We start from the raw sequence: 14,950 nt of genomic DNA on the forward strand, positions 1-14,950 counted from the left end.
AAACTCAAACCGGGGGGGGGGGGGACATAAAGCAAACATCAGAGTTTAAACCTGAAGCTTTCCGCGGCGTCGTTAGCATCCCCGGCCTGCCTGTTTTAGTTCTGTGACCTAGCCGAGCTTCTAGCATGTCGCTAATGAATGTTCCATTGATAAACACCTGGCTCATCGCTAGCTCCCGCCACCTTCCTCCTGTTGTCGTGAAGAAAAGTCGCCATCACATTGCTCTGAACATCTGCAACGTATTTAATCACACGCGCCGTTTCCTCCACAGGTTCAGGTGCCTCCAGTCACCCCAGTAACCTCCATTTGTCAAGTTAGTTGCTCTCGATTATGCATTTGTCATGTTTCCGGTAGCCTTCGATTCCCTCCTGTTGACATGTTTCCGCCTCGTCTGGCACCTCCCATCCTCATCTAACGCCGCTGCGTCATCACAGGGGGCGGAGTTTGACACGGGCGCGTCACCACTCAAAGCAGACGTCGTCACCCGGCCTAACATTTCCAGTCCTGATTTGGGATGTCTGTGCTCCTCTACTGACCATCACGCTAACCGCCCATCGTGCGTGCCAGTAACGCTCCTTCTCTCCCCGCAGGGGGGGTCCCGGTGGCTTCTCATTGGCTTCTGTGTCCATCTCCTCTCTCCGAGCATGGCCGCTGCTTTGAGTGAACGAACTAGCCTAACGAGCCACTCTTCCATCCCTCCTGTCAAGCACACGCGCTGCTTATCTCCTGATCGGCTGTGGCCTGTGCTTGGTCTGCCGCTCTCTCAGGAGATGACCACTGACCTGCTGTCCCTCTGATTGACAGGCATGACCAGCCACCCTCCCATCCCCGTGACAGAACTGGCGGATCATCTGGAGCGCCTGAAGGCCAACGACAACCTCAAGTTTTCCCAGGAATATGAAGTAAGCGCGAGATTCCCCTGGTGTGTGGCTAACACGGCTAGCCTTGGTCTCACATCTGCTAAATGTTAGCCCTAATTGGGTTAGAGGCTAACGGCTCTGGGTGCTGCTAGCGTTGCCTCCAGACGTCAGAGCGGCTGAGAGAACAAACGCGGTTAATATCCAGCTAATAAAGCCCGAGACTGGAGCATCGAAAGGCTGCAGCCGCCCCGATACCCGTCCAGCGAGATAACAGCGCCGCACTCAAGTTCAAGTCTGGCTCTGAAGTGTCGCGCTGCGGCCTCGGGGGACGCGGCCGTCACTGATATCTGCTCTGGGGGCGATTAGACTCGCAGAAGCCCTTAAAACACAAGTGCCCTTAACGCGGCGGAGCTCGGTCCTGTTAGCGCGGCGTGGACGGGTCTGTGGCGGCAGGACTCTCCTGGAGGGGCGACCCTCTGAGGGGGCGACGAGGTCAAGGCTCAGGGGGGGCAAACGGCGGCTCGTCCACGGCGTGACGGAGGTGAGAGAAGCGCAGCGACACTTCAAATATCCTGAAGAGGAAGACTAAATGTGCGTCCGCCGCTAGGAATTAGCTTAAAGTCTGAGCGATACGGAAGGAAACGCTGAACATCTCATCTGTTGGTCCTGATAAAGAGCCTCTCCTGGGCCGCCGGTCTTATCGCACTAAAAGTGTCGACTTAGACGGAGCTCCGCGCCGCCATGGGCGCCACGTGGGCGCCACGTGGGCTCCAGTCCGTGAGCGGGGACCTGACGTGGATCTGGCTGCCATTTTCTTGCGTATTTAACGATTTCATGCGCTGACGGTGCCGCTAGTCCAGAATATGTAAATGCAGATGAATGTTGGCGGAGTAACGACGCGTCTTCTTCTGCTCCACAGTCCATCGACCCGGGTCAGCAGTTCACGTGGGAGCACTCCAACCTGGAGGTCAACAAACCAAAGAACCGCTACGCCAACGTCATCGCCTACGACCACTCCAGAGTCTTGCTCTCCGCTATCGACGGTACGACGCCCACCCACATCTGGGCCGCCTTGGCGGGACCTCGCCGTGCGGTTGAAAGGCGCGCCCGCGTTAGCCTGCGTTAGCCGCCGCCGAAGCTTTAGAAAAAGGCAATTTTCCCTCAGATGCTGACGCACGCATCCAATTTGGATTTAAAAGAGAGATTTAAATTCAGCAGAGTCGATTCAATGTCGGCAGAGTCTCATTAAAAAGTGGCGATTCTGCAGTCAGCAACACGGACGACGACAGGAAGCGGCGCTGACATCGTTGAGGCCGCCGCGCGGTCCGGGCCCTCTCAGACCTCCCCCCCCCCCCCCGCTGCTGCTTGGCCAGTTTGCTGGAGGAGAAAGTGCTCACACGGAGATCTTTAATTAACCGTTCAGCCGCTCCAGCGAGGCTCAAGTAAAATAAACAGAGTAATAACTGCTAATGTGGCACGAGCAGAGCCCCCCCCCCCCCCCCCCCACACAGCTGTGCTGCTTTATGAGCCGCCCACGGAAACACACCTGCGCCGCCATATTGCAGCTTTGGTCCTGCAGCGAGCAGGAAGCGTGAGCCAGGGGGCCACGAGGCACTTCCTGCGCTCCGTCTGGCGCGCGTCCGTCTGGCCGGACACGCCGCTATTGTTCACTCTGATTGGATTTGATGAACAATGGGGGATTTGTGGGGTTTGACATCAGAACCTGAAGACAGCTGCAGCGTTTCCAGATTCAGAGAGATTTGGAGGGATCTGGGGGATTTAAACCCTCAGCTGGCGGCTGCATCAGACATCTGCATCTGCGTAGTCAGGCTACGAGCTAAGCTAGCCGTTTTGATGGTCGTCACACACTGATGCAGAGCTACTGGTCACTTTTCACCTCTAAAACCAGTATTTATGCATGCTAGTAGTGTGGCTAGCTGCTAACGTAGATGCCCCCTCCCGTTTCCACTGAAGGTTTTGACATTGATCCGGAACGCTGTCCGGTTCCAAGCGGTCCAAAGCAGCGGCGTGCTGCCGTCTGAACTGGTTCTGCTTTTCCCCGGTGCAGCATTTGTTTTCCATAAATCCTGAGTGACGGAGCACATAAAGGCAGAATCCATTTGCGGCGTCCACCTTCTCATTAAACCACACTGATGTCTTCCTCTCGCCGTGTTGCCTCTCACTTTGAAATACAGTGGGCTTAATTGCGCTCATCCCTTGTCCATCACGGTAATGTAGCGGCGCCTGGCAGCGCGGACAATATCGGCGGGAAGAGACGGGCGAGGCGGAGAGGAAAAAAGCCCCGTTCTGGGTATTTTATGTTTGCATCTCATTTTCTCTCCTTTTTTTCCTCCTGAACAAGTTACCTGCGAGTGAAGGAGAGGTGGTGGTGATGGTGGGGGTGGGGGGGGGGATCCTCTGATACGTGGCGTCCATGCAGATGAGACTTATCTTGGGCCACCATGTGTGCACGAAGCCCCTCGACTGCCAGTCCTGAAGCATCGGCTGGGACGCGAAAAGGCAGCTGCAGCTTTCATTTGCTGGGAGCAAAGGGAACGCTGGGAGGGGGGCGTTTTGCTAGTTTTTCCCGTCGGTTTGTTTCTCTCTGGACCGCACACTCGGGCTTTTATCAGCGTGGCAGTTTGCAGATACGGTGGAGGGACGCCGTTGATAGCAAACACGACGCCCCTGGATGCGGGGAGACGCTAAAACGAAGCTAATGCTAGCCTCACGTGTGTGGGATGCTGTCGCTCAATCCCCCTTTAGGAATCCCGGGAAGCGACTACGTCAATGCCAACTACATCGACGGCTACAGAAAGCAGAACGCCTACATCGCCACCCAGGGGGCGCTGCCGGAGACGTTCGGGGAGTTCTGGAGGATGATCTGGGAGCAGAGGAGCGCCAACATCGTCATGATGACCAAACTGGAGGAGAGGTCGAGGGTACGCACGCCGTCACCGTCAGCTCCACCCAGACGTGCTAAAGTCAATTCATTATAAACTAGCTTGAGCTAGCGCTAACACTCAGCATCTATTAGCAGCCTTGACTGGTTAACAATAATATTTAGGGTTAGGGTTAGTGTACAAGGTGGCAGAACTTGGGGAAAATGGGGCTGGAATTCCCCATTCCACTCGAGGATCAGACCCCTCAGGACGCCGCCGCGAGCGCTCACACCGCTCCTTTAATTTCCCCGCTAAACGCGTGACAGCTGACTCGCACACAAGCTGCTGACCTTCACGGTGCGAAGGCAGAGATTGACCAGCGCGTTAGCATTCGCGCTGACTCAGTCCAGAAAGCAGTTTCCCCTCTTTATCTGCACGATCTGCAACGCAAATAAATTCGTACCGCTGCTTCTAAATGGAAAACAGACGACTCTTATCTTCAAACAGTCTGTTTTCCTGTTTATATTATTCATTTTGATAGATTTTTTTTATGTATAAATTCAAAGATCTGCATGAAAACCATGAAAGCACAAAAATGTTTTCTTAGCTTTTCACATTAGCATGCTAATTGCTGCAGTTTTGTGGAGTTAGCGTTATAATTTTAGGAGTATCTCAGCGGTCCTCCTCCACAACTGCTGGGATGTTGCGATGCCACAGCTTATTCGTCTAAAACGGACCAAGAAGCTCACGTCAGGGCAACATTTGTCTCCCCCGCAGGTGAAATGTGACCAGTACTGGCCCACCAGAGGGACGGACACCTACGGCCTCATCCAGGTGACGCTGCTGGACACGGTGGAGCTGGCCACCTACTGCGTCAGGACCTTCGCGCTGTTTAAGGTGCGGAGCTTCTGTCCACACACGCTGCGCCGGGTCTGAGGCCGACCACTAACCTGTTCTCCGTCTCCACCACCAGAACGGCTCCAGCGAGAAGAGGGAGGTCCGGCAGTTCCAGTTCACGGCCTGGCCGGACCACGGGGTGCCCGAGCACCCCACCCTGTTCCTGGCCTTCCTCAGGCGGGTGAAGGCCTGCAACCCTCCGGACGCGGGGCCCATGGTGGTGCACTGCAGGTGAGAAACCACAGGACAGGATCCTCAGGATGAATACATGAACGCGGGGGAAAGACGAGGACAGGCCGGAGTTAGCTGGAGTTAGCCGGAGTTAGCCGGAGTTAGCCGGAGTTAGCCGGAGTTAGCCGGAGTTTACGGGGGCAGAATCTCAGCAGAGGGGAAAAAAAACAAGAAATTCATCCAAATAAACATCACAGCATAAAGACGACAAGAGAGAAAGCAGCTTGTCCTCACACACACACACACACACACACACACTCTTCCTCAGCTATAACGAGTTGCCTCAGCCCCCCCCCATCAGGGTTGCGTCATAGTTTTCCGGCCAACTTTGCTTCCTGCAGATGTGACTTGTGTCTCCGGCAGAACTCGGCGGGTCCCCGTGAAGGCGGCTAAAAGAGTGTAATATACACAAACCCGTGTCAGGAAGTGACACAAAAAAAAAGGCAAAAGAGGGATTAGCGAAGAATTAGAATTCCAACATGCTGGAGTTAATTAGAGCGAGCTGCCGAATCGCTTCAAATTGAAAATCCTGACTTTTTACAATGAACCGAGGAATTAATGTCGTTTTGCCGATGGGGGCTTTTAATTCCTCTGGCTCCCAATCAGATAGCGTCATTTCTAAGCTGGCAAAGCCTTTGAGATTCCTGTTTGACCGTTTCTTTTTTAATACGCAGCCAATCTTTGACTGGCAAAACAGCGCCGGAGCGGCTGCAGATGAAAAATGTCCAGATAAAAGCAGACGGGGAAAAAATAAACTTTTGTTGCCTGTAATTAACAGTTGATTAATTTGCCGGGCAGCTTGTGGACATAAAAATAAACCCTCAGGAGCGGAGGCATGTTTAAAGCATCCAATTAGAAAGGAGACGGCTCTTAAACATGAAAAACACAAATATTTGGGGCCTTTTCCTTCCATTTTCTGTCGGAAAAGTGTCAAAAGAGGCTCCGAGTTGAGCACCAAGCGGATCAGCCCGACCTCGATTTCATCGGAAACACGGGAAACTGCGGAGGTTCCTCCTAATTTGACTTGTCTGAACGCGTTCCCATCGATCCGGCCGAGCCGACAGCTTTGAAGAGGATTTGGGACAAAGATTTCCGATTCGACACGGAGCCACAGATGAGATAAGACCAGTTCATTTATCCATCAATCAGACCGGGCCAGTTCCCCGGCTGTCTCCAGCTGCTGTCACCTGCCTTCTCCTCCTCGTTAGAGGCCTAAAGAGCAGCTTACAGACGTGACAGAGGTCAAAGGTCGCTCATATGTGGCCCCGTTTATCACCACACGGCTGTAATTAATGAGAAAACAGGGCGGAGTCAGAAGCTTCACTACGGACTAAGCTAGCATCAGCTAGCATCAGCTAGCCTGGCGCTGCGTCGCTGCCAGGAAGACGGAACACGTGGAACGAACCACTGTGCCCAATTCCCTGGCAGGCGCCGCTGCCGCCTCGCTAGGACCTCGTCCTGGTTTGTGGCTCATCAGAATCCCGTTGGCTCTTCCCGGCCGCGCTCCGATGAACAGCGCCGCCGCGCAGTGGGGGTGCAGCAATGGCGGCCGCCGGGTTGACAGGTTAGCTGACAGCTACATATCTGCGAACAATACATATGTAATTGCTTTCACCGGCGCTCCGGTTTTATCTTCCTGGGACCGGTTTCAGCTGGATTTCACACTGCATCCTCGCGCCCGTCTGCAATTCCCCAAACTCCCGGGAAGCGTATTAGTCTGACACTTAATGTGTGTGGACGTCCAAAGCAGCTGGGCCGGAGAAGGCGTTGTCAGGTCATTAGTGCGGCCGGGCTGCCAGTGACCCCCCCTTCCCGACCAACGTTCCGACGGATTCCTCAACCGCCTCCTTTAAGCGTTCAGAGCCACCTGCCAAAAATAGAATCCAGCCAGGGTCCGAGCCTTTTCCAGTGGTCCAGGAGAGAGGAAGGTGGCCAGCGCCCTCCTCTTCCCGTCACTTCCTGTCTCGCAGGTCATCGCTCTTCCATGTTGGGCTCTTTTGGCCACAGCCGGGAAGGATTCCGAGATCCCGCGTCCCTCTTCCAGGTGTTCCACGACCTGGAAGAGATCCATCCTTCACATATCCCTCAGAGGCTTTCACGTCTCCCCAGGAACCCCTCCCCCCCAGTCAAAGGCACATTTTGCTGGAGCCCGGCGGCGGCGTGGAGCTTCAAGTTCAGTCTGACTCCGCCCACGTCGGCCATTTTTACACGATCAGCTGATAATTTGTTAAAGCCAGCGACTCCCGTGCGCGTCTTTACTCCATTTGCAGCCGTGCAGCACGGCACATTAGGCAGCCGCGGCCCCCGGGGACCAACTTTACTCCCTCTTTCTCTGCCCCCCCCCCAAAGCAAATGAAAAACAAATGCTCCATCAGAAGGAGGCGGCGCGGGAGCGAGCCTCGCACCTCGTAGGCATGTCGGCTTAATGGATTGAATAACCTATTTACTCTGGAGCGCCGGGCGAGGACCTGTCAGCACGCTGGTTTTTTGGGGGGGTGGGAGGAGGCTTCGCCAAAAAGATTTGCCACCGTAACGACGTTGTCAGGAAAGAGAAAAGCGGAGGGTGTTTGCACGCCGTAGCCTTAACTGCTCCGAAAAGCTGCCCCCCCCCCTCGCGCGCTTTTATCTTCTCCATTTTTACTCATGAATATAAAAGGTGCTGATGTGAATCTTAATCGAGAGGCCCGCCTTTCAGGGCCCCCTCCAACGCTCTTGTTCAGCCGCCGCGCCGCTAATGTAACGGCATAAATTGAAGCCAGCTGCGCTCCTCATAAGTTGCCACATTAACAAAACCCTCCAAAAAATTTGCGCCTGTGTTTTTTCCACATGTGCGAGGGGGGGGGGGGTTGCATAAGTGATGAGCTCAGAGTTCCGGAGTGCAGGTGGGTCCGGATCAGAGCGTCAACCCAGCAGCGACCCCCTCAGCCCCCCTGCGTTCAGAGACACTTCACCTTAAACACACTACAAGTCCCATCATGCACCAGTGTTTACCCCGACCCAGCTAATTGTTGCCTCACCCGCCCGTCTGTGTCCCCTCTGACCGCAGCGCGGGGGTGGGGCGCACGGGCTGCTTCATCGTGATCGACGCCATGCTGGAGCGGATCAAGCACGAGAAGACGGTGGACATCTACGGCCACGTGACGCTCATGCGCGCCCAGCGCAACTACATGGTGCAGACGGAGGACCAGTACGTGTTCATCCACGACGCCCTGCTGGAGGCCGTCAACTGCGGCACCACCGAAGTGCCGGCCAGGAACCTCTACGCCTACATCCAGAAACTGACGCAGATAGAGGGCGGAGAAAACGTCACCGGCATGGAGCTGGAGTTTAAGGTAAGCGTGCTCCGACGGCCCGGATCAGCCGCCCAGGGAAAGTCTTTTCTGTTCCCACCAGGCTCCCCAGACAGCCTGGGGCCTGTGGGGCCTGTGGGGCCTGTGGTCCCCGCCCCTCCCCAAACCCCTCTGGTTCTCTCATGTGAAGGGTTCTTGGTTCACATGAAACAGAAAACACAGGTCTCCCCCCACAGGACAGTTGCCAGGGGCACTTGGGCAACATACGTTGCATCAGGAGCTTGCGTTTAAAGTTGCCCCCCCCCCCGCGTGCTACATGCGAGCTATCGCCTTTCTAGTCACGCCGCTCTGTTCTTGCTGCTGATGGATGCTGATTCCACTAAGAAATGCTAACCAGGTCCGCCTGCACCCCCGTTCTGTCCACTTGAAGCTCGCTCAGATATCAATTTCCCGTCCTTTCATCATCATGTCATTACCCCTCCCCCAAGGAAGCCGCAGGAGTAATCAGTTGTTAGACGCCCCCCCACGTGCACGCTCTCCAGCTCACCGTGTGTCCGTGTGTGTCGCCGCAGCGTTTAGCCAACACTAAAGCCCACACGTCACGATTCATCAGCGCCAACCTGCCCTGCAACAAGTTCAAGAACCGGCTGGTCAACATCATGCCGTACGAGTCCACGCGCGTGTGCCTGCAGCCCATCCGGGGCGTGGAGGGCTCCGACTACATCAACGGCAGCTTCATCGACGGCTACAGGTGAGTCCCGGGTGGATGCTCGGGCATCGGGACGCAACGTCAGGAATCCCTTCATGTTGGGAACCGGAATGTTTTCCGACAGGCAGCAGAAAGCCTACATCGCCACGCAGGGGCCGCTAGCGGAGACCACGGAGGACTTCTGGAGGATGCTCTGGGAGCACAACTCCACCATCGTCGTCATGCTAACCAAGCTCAGAGAAATGGGCCGGGTAAGTCGGACCCCCGGGAGGCAAAGGCCGACCGGTGGAGTCGTGGCCGCCTCGCTGTGGGTTAGCATCAAGCTAGCTTCTTTTAAAAACGGCTGCTCTTTTAGCTCCTCAGCGTGAGCCAGATTAAACCAGTTTTCCAGCTATACAAGTAGGCGCCATTTCCTGCCTGACAGCTACCCATGTAACCATGGCAACAGTTGTTTTCCCGTTTCAACAGCAGGTTCTCATACACAACGTGAGCACTGAGGTCACGGCTGCCAGATTTCCCTCCTTGATTCTGTCCACATGAGGAGAGAAAATGAAGCTAATTCATTTTGTTTCACCAACAGGAAAAATGCCACCAGTACTGGCCGGCGGAGCGCTCGGCCCGGTACCAGTACTTCGTGGTCGACCCGATGGCCGAGTACAACATGCCCCAGTACATCCTGAGAGAGTTCAAAGTGACCGACGCCAGGGTAAGAAACGTTTCCAAGGGAATTCCGTGAAAACCAAAGTGAATAACAGAATGAATCAAACGAGCAGAAGTGCCGAGTCGGCTGGATTTTAACGGAATATTCTGGCGCCGGGTCAACTTTTGGTTCCAATCAAACCGAGGACCCAAGTGTAAAACAATTTTCCGGGGGTTGGTGCCTCATCGATGCATTAATCAAAACAAACGTGTAGCCCACGGCGCTCCGCCCGCGGACTTTTTTAATTCCATCAAAGGCTCGCGGCAGATGAATGGTGCACGCTGCCGTCTTTGTCGTGCTTGTTCCACCGACTCTTCAGCGGCCGCTCTTATCAGGGGAAACAATATCACTTAAGTGTTGCTCATCCTCAGAGTAAACCAGGAAAGAGCAGCACATCAAAGGAATTAGCATCCTCGCTGGGAACGTTTCCTCCGCTCAGGTCCAACAGCAACGGGAAAACATCAATCTTTCAATCAGTCTTTATTTATATAGCGTCTTATACAATCAAAATTGTTTCAAGGCGCTTTCCAGAATCCCAGGGCCTGACCCCAGACATGCAACAGTGGCAAGGAAAAACTCCCCTTTAACAGGAAGAAACCTTGAGCAGGACCAGGCTCATGTAGGGGGACCCTCCTGCTGATGGGAGAAGAGGAGGGAAGAGGAGAAGGAGAGGAGAGGAGAGGAGAGGAGAGGAGAGAGGAGAGGAGAGGAGAGAGGAGAGGAGAGGAGAGGAGAGGAGAGGAGAGGAAGAAGGAGAAGGAGAGGAGAGGGAGAGGAGAGGAGAGGGAGACAAGAGGAGAGGAGAAGAGAGGAAAGGAGGGAAGAGGAGAGGAGAAGGAGAGGAGAGGAGGGAAGAGGAGAGGAGAGAGGAGAGGAGAGGAGAAGGAGAGGGGAGGAGAGGAGAAGGAGGAGAGGGGAGGAGGGGAGGGGAGAGGAGAAGAGAGGAGAGGAAGAGGAGAGGAGGAGGAGAGGAGAGGAGAGGAGGAGAAGAGAGGAGAGGAGGAGAGGAGAGGAGGGAAGAGGAGAGGAGAGGAGAGAGGAGGAGAGGAGAGGAGGGAAGAGGAGAAGGAGAGGAGGGGGAGAGGAGAGGAGGAGAAGGGAGAGGAAGAGGAGAGAGGAGGAGAAGGAGAAGGAGAGGAGAGGAAGAGGAGAGGGGAGGAGAGGAGAAGGAGAGGAGGAGAGGAGAGGAGGGGAGAGGAGAAGAGAGGAGAGGAGGAGAGGAGAGGAAGAGGAGAGGAGAGGAGAGGAGGAGAAGAGAGGAGAGGAGGAGAGGGAGGAGAGGAGGAGAAGAGAGGAGAGGAGAGGAGAGGAGAAGGAAAGGAGGAGAAGAGAGGAGAGGAGGAGAGGAGAGGAGGAGAAGAGAGGGGAGGAGAAGGAGAAGAGGAGAGGGAGAGGAGAGGAGAGGAAGAGGAAGAGGAGAGGAGAGGAGAGGAGAGGAGAGGAGAGGAGAGGAAGAGGAGAGGAGAGGAGAGGAGAGGAGACCATGACCCAGTGGGGTGACAGAGGCCTGTCAGGTGACCATGATCATCTCCACCCGCCTCGTTCCTCATCAGCCGCCGGTGCGGAGGCCATGAGTTGCCCCCCCCTCCCCCCTCATCAACTGTTGGGACGTCCCTCTGTTTCCAGGACGGGCAGTCGCGGACGGTACGGCAGTTCCAGTTCACCGACTGGCCCGAACAAGGAGTGCCCAAGTCAGGAGAGGGCTTCATCGACTTCATCGGTCAGGTGCATAAAACGAAGGAGCAGTTCGGCCAGGACGGGCCCATCTCGGTCCACTGTAGGTGAGTCGCGCCCTCGTCGCCATGCTAGCAAAAAGACAGCGTGACGCTAGCGCTAGCAGAAGGTAAACGCTGAGGCCGCCAGGCGGCCTGAGCCTGGAGCGCGACGGTCCGCAGCACCCGACCTCCAGTGACCTCTGTGCTCTCCTTGGCAGCGCGGGCGTCGGCAGAACCGGGGTCTTCATCACCCTCAGCATCGTCCTGGAGCGGATGAGATACGAGGGCGTGGTGGACATCTTTCAGACGGTGAAGATGCTGCGGACACAGCGACCGGCCATGGTGCAGACCGAGGTGAGCATTCCCACCGTCTCCTCCCTGCTCTCCGCGGGAAGTTCGGAACCTCGTGACGGGTGGCGCTGTCCCGCGTCAGGGGCGGGGCTTCGCCTCAAGCCTGGTTTCCCTGGTGGAAACCTTGAAACGGGGCGACTCGGGACAGCTAACTCGCGTTTCTCTCTCTCCGCAGGATCAATACCAATTCTGCTACAGAGCTGGCTTGGAGTATCTGGGAAGCTTCGACCACTATGCAACGTAAAAGACGCGGTCCTGGGAGACAAAAGCGGAGGGCCCTCTGGACGGAAACCCCAGCGAGCCTCTCTTCTGAGCCATAAATTCCCGCTTGAGAAAGTACTCTTAACTCCTTGCTAGCAACTCATTAAGTGTTGGATGTGCGACACATGACTCGTCAAAAAATGAAAAAGATGATTCCCGGAGGACCAAGTATTTCCCGACCCCTCGGAAGCGAGGGGGGATCCTGACTGTTGAAGCGTTGTACGGAATTACCCTTTCCCGTTGGCTTCGAGGATTCATTCCGGGGCTCACGGACCCGAAACAACCCGACATCATCAGAACGCATCGGTGATTACGAACAATTCTGGGACGCACAGGAGGCACACGGAACCGGGGGGGGGGGGGGGGGGGGCACAAACTCAGTGCACATTGTAAAGAAAAACTTTCACAATCAAGTTCACTCCGACGACTCATCAGAAGAGGACGGAGTCGCCGTCATCATGAATAAACACCCTTTGATCTTCATCGTCATCTTCATCGTCCAGCAGAGAAAACATCGAGTTCCTCACGACGTCATCACGCGGTTGTTTTTTTTCCGCGGGCGGAGCGCCGGGAGGCGAGCGGCTCGGACATAAACGGTCTTTTTTAAACGGCAGAACTCTTTCAACGCCGTTTCGCAGAGTCGGCTGATTCCTGTGTTCCCCCTGGTTTGGTTGCACGGCGCCGCCACGCGCGCCGCCAAAAACGCTTCTTTTGCTTTCCCGTCTGTGTTGTTTTGTCCACGAGGGCAAACGTGGCGACTTAATTCCTCCCGTACGACAACCTGGGGCTTTGTGGAATCAACAGGGACGAGCAGAGTATGAAGTTGCTGCTACCGATTATCTTCGTTCTTCCATGTCAGAGAGAACACGAGGAATTGGATGAGATCTTTACAGATATATGTTTATCAGATATATATTAAAGTATACGATTCTGCATTTATTGCTATAGGAGGTAATTTATTATTCAAATATATATATATGAAAGGTGGAGAGGTTTGTGCCGTCAGTGGGAATAGAAGGGATTTTTCACTGGAATGCACATCAGTAGGGAAAAAAAATTCCGTGCATCCTTATCGTGCAATAAATGTGTTTATAGATGGGGTTTCACGTGGAAATGTCACTCGTTCATCCCGTGGCTGTGGCCCCGCCCCCTCCCAGCGAGGCGCGGGGGCGTCGGGTGCCGCTCACGCGTCGCCGCTGCGTTCGTTTGACCTCTGGACCTCAGAGGTCGGCTCCCGCCGCCACGTCACACAATAGGGCAAAGTACAAAGACGTCACGCTGTCGCGGTTCCTTCGGACGCGCCGCGGTAGCGACATTCTGTTCTCCGTTCTACATTTAGAGTGCCTTATATTTATGCTGTTTTTATAACATTTCATTTACGGTCGTAGCGCATCACAGAGGAAGCTAGCATTTAGCATACCGCTTTAGTTACCTTGAGTGTCCATCCTTCACACCAGATTATATATGCAAAGACAACGTTCCACAGCACGCGTCTTTTCCGTTTTAGTGGCCTTACTGTGGCTGATGTAAAACAGGCTTTAGGGCTGCGCTCGGCAGGAGGAAACTGTCCGGAAATACGGAAGAGATTTTAATTTACGAGAGTCGGGGAGGTGGCAGGACCGCGGGAGGCCGACGCCCACATGTCCATCCGGTCCGAGGTGGCTCCCTCACCCCCGTAGACATCAGGAATGCCGCTAGCCCGACAACCGGCGCCTGGTTCCTCCCCCCCTCAGACCGGAGCGTTGGTTCCGCCCCCGCTGCTCCGCCCTCCGACGGCTCCGTGGATGTGCATTCCAGGCGCTTTCTTTCCCCGTCAATCATCCGTCTCTCACTTTGGTCCTGATTTGCAGATGTGAAAGTGCTGTTAGCTCGCGTCGGCGTTCCCTCATCTCCGCGCTTTTCCGTTCTCACGTGCATGGTGAAATGTTGCAGACGGGCCGGCGCCGGCCCGGCCGGAGGATTTGCACTTTCTCTATCTTTGTACTATGCACTGCCCTATTGATTCTAGACCCAATAACAATTATTACTTGAACCCATCGATGAAACAAAACAAAAAAACAACAAAAAAAAAAATCTCCTTCAACGTTCACTTTGTGTGTATGTAAATAACACAAAAGCTACCAACTCCAGAAAAGACAAAAAAAAGGGGAAAAGAGCGTCCGTCGGATGCCATGGTTACTCCAGCAGACCACTTCAGAAGAATCCGCCCCCGCCCCCGCCCCCCCCCGACATCTGTTCTCGTGGCTTTGCCATCCAAGCTTGGAGTGTCATTAACAGAATAAACGTTGTGTTCTCTGCTCTCTATATCTCGTCTGGATGCATAGACTGAACTAAATAATGGAATTGTAAAAAAGAAAAACAACAAAAAAAGGCTTGTTAAAAAGATCATACAATTACCTCCGATTAGTTGTAAGCGTAAACTGTTTTCCTGAATGAAAGGAGTGCTTTTTATTTTCTTACTTAGGTCTCATTGGTGGAGAAAGAAGTCTGTATGAAAATCAGTTCTTTTCTGACACAAGTTCCATTTGTTATAAATGAATTCTATTAAAAAATGTCAGTGTTATAAACGGCGTTTCGCTTGCTTCGCTCCGTCTGGCTGACGGCGGAAGACTGGTGGGGCCGTTCTACCCCCTGCTGGGCCGGGCGGCGCTGCTCTGCCGGATGGAAGCCGATTTTCATCTTTCTGTTCTTTTCTGCGGCGAACGATGAATCACCGAGGGAACGTTTGACAGCTAAAGATGGGATCGCGTTCGGAGCGGAAAAGTGATCAAATATGCAACACAAAGGCGTCAACAGTTGCCGCTCCTCAGTCACCACCGTCTTCTGAGGCGTCCTCACGCACTCCACTCCCTCGAGCGCTCGCCGCCTCCTCGTTGCTGCTGGTTGCTACGGGGAAACCAGTCCGCTTCTCAGGGGTGAGGGGCTGAAAGCCCGACAGGAACGTAAACAACTGGCAACAACCGGCAGCAACAGGCAACAACTGCTAACAACCGGCAGCAACTGCTAACAACCGGCAGCAACTGCTAACAACATGCAGCAACTGCTAACAACGGC

The 14,950-nt window shown here is 54.5% G+C and overlaps 1 protein-coding gene across 50 annotated transcripts in view; it reads left to right on the plus strand.

The window, feature by feature from the left end:
* Nucleotides 1-14,463, plus strand: part of LOC130522885 (receptor-type tyrosine-protein phosphatase delta) — a 185,191-nt gene extending 170,728 nt beyond the window's left edge. For 30 of the 50 annotated variants that reach the window (XM_057027696.1, XM_057027703.1, XM_057027689.1 and 27 more), the window contains 13 exons: nt 272-313; nt 805-902; nt 1,780-1,903; nt 3,627-3,802; nt 4,520-4,639; nt 4,716-4,870; nt 7,917-8,202; nt 8,733-8,911; nt 8,994-9,120; nt 9,450-9,575; nt 11,196-11,350; nt 11,503-11,638; nt 11,811-14,463. In XM_057027696.1, coding sequence (XP_056883676.1) covers nt 272-313; nt 805-902; nt 1,780-1,903; nt 3,627-3,802; nt 4,520-4,639; nt 4,716-4,870; nt 7,917-8,202; nt 8,733-8,911; nt 8,994-9,120; nt 9,450-9,575; nt 11,196-11,350; nt 11,503-11,638; nt 11,811-11,879 — 1,793 coding nt within the window. In that variant the 3' untranslated portion in view covers nt 11,880-14,463. The remainder of the gene's footprint in view (nt 1-271; nt 314-804; nt 903-1,779; nt 1,904-3,626; nt 3,803-4,519; nt 4,640-4,715; nt 4,871-7,916; nt 8,203-8,732; nt 8,912-8,993; nt 9,121-9,449; nt 9,576-11,195; nt 11,351-11,502; nt 11,639-11,810) is intronic. The other 20 variants (XM_057027713.1, XM_057027717.1, XM_057027709.1 and 17 more) reach the window with 1 other exon arrangement.
* Nucleotides 14,464-14,950: the final 487 nt, after the last annotated feature.

Source organism: Takifugu flavidus, chromosome 3 (genome assembly GCF_003711565.1).
Source record: "Takifugu flavidus isolate HTHZ2018 chromosome 3, ASM371156v2, whole genome shotgun sequence".
In the NCBI taxonomy this organism is placed as follows: domain Eukaryota; kingdom Metazoa; phylum Chordata; class Actinopteri; order Tetraodontiformes; family Tetraodontidae; genus Takifugu; species Takifugu flavidus.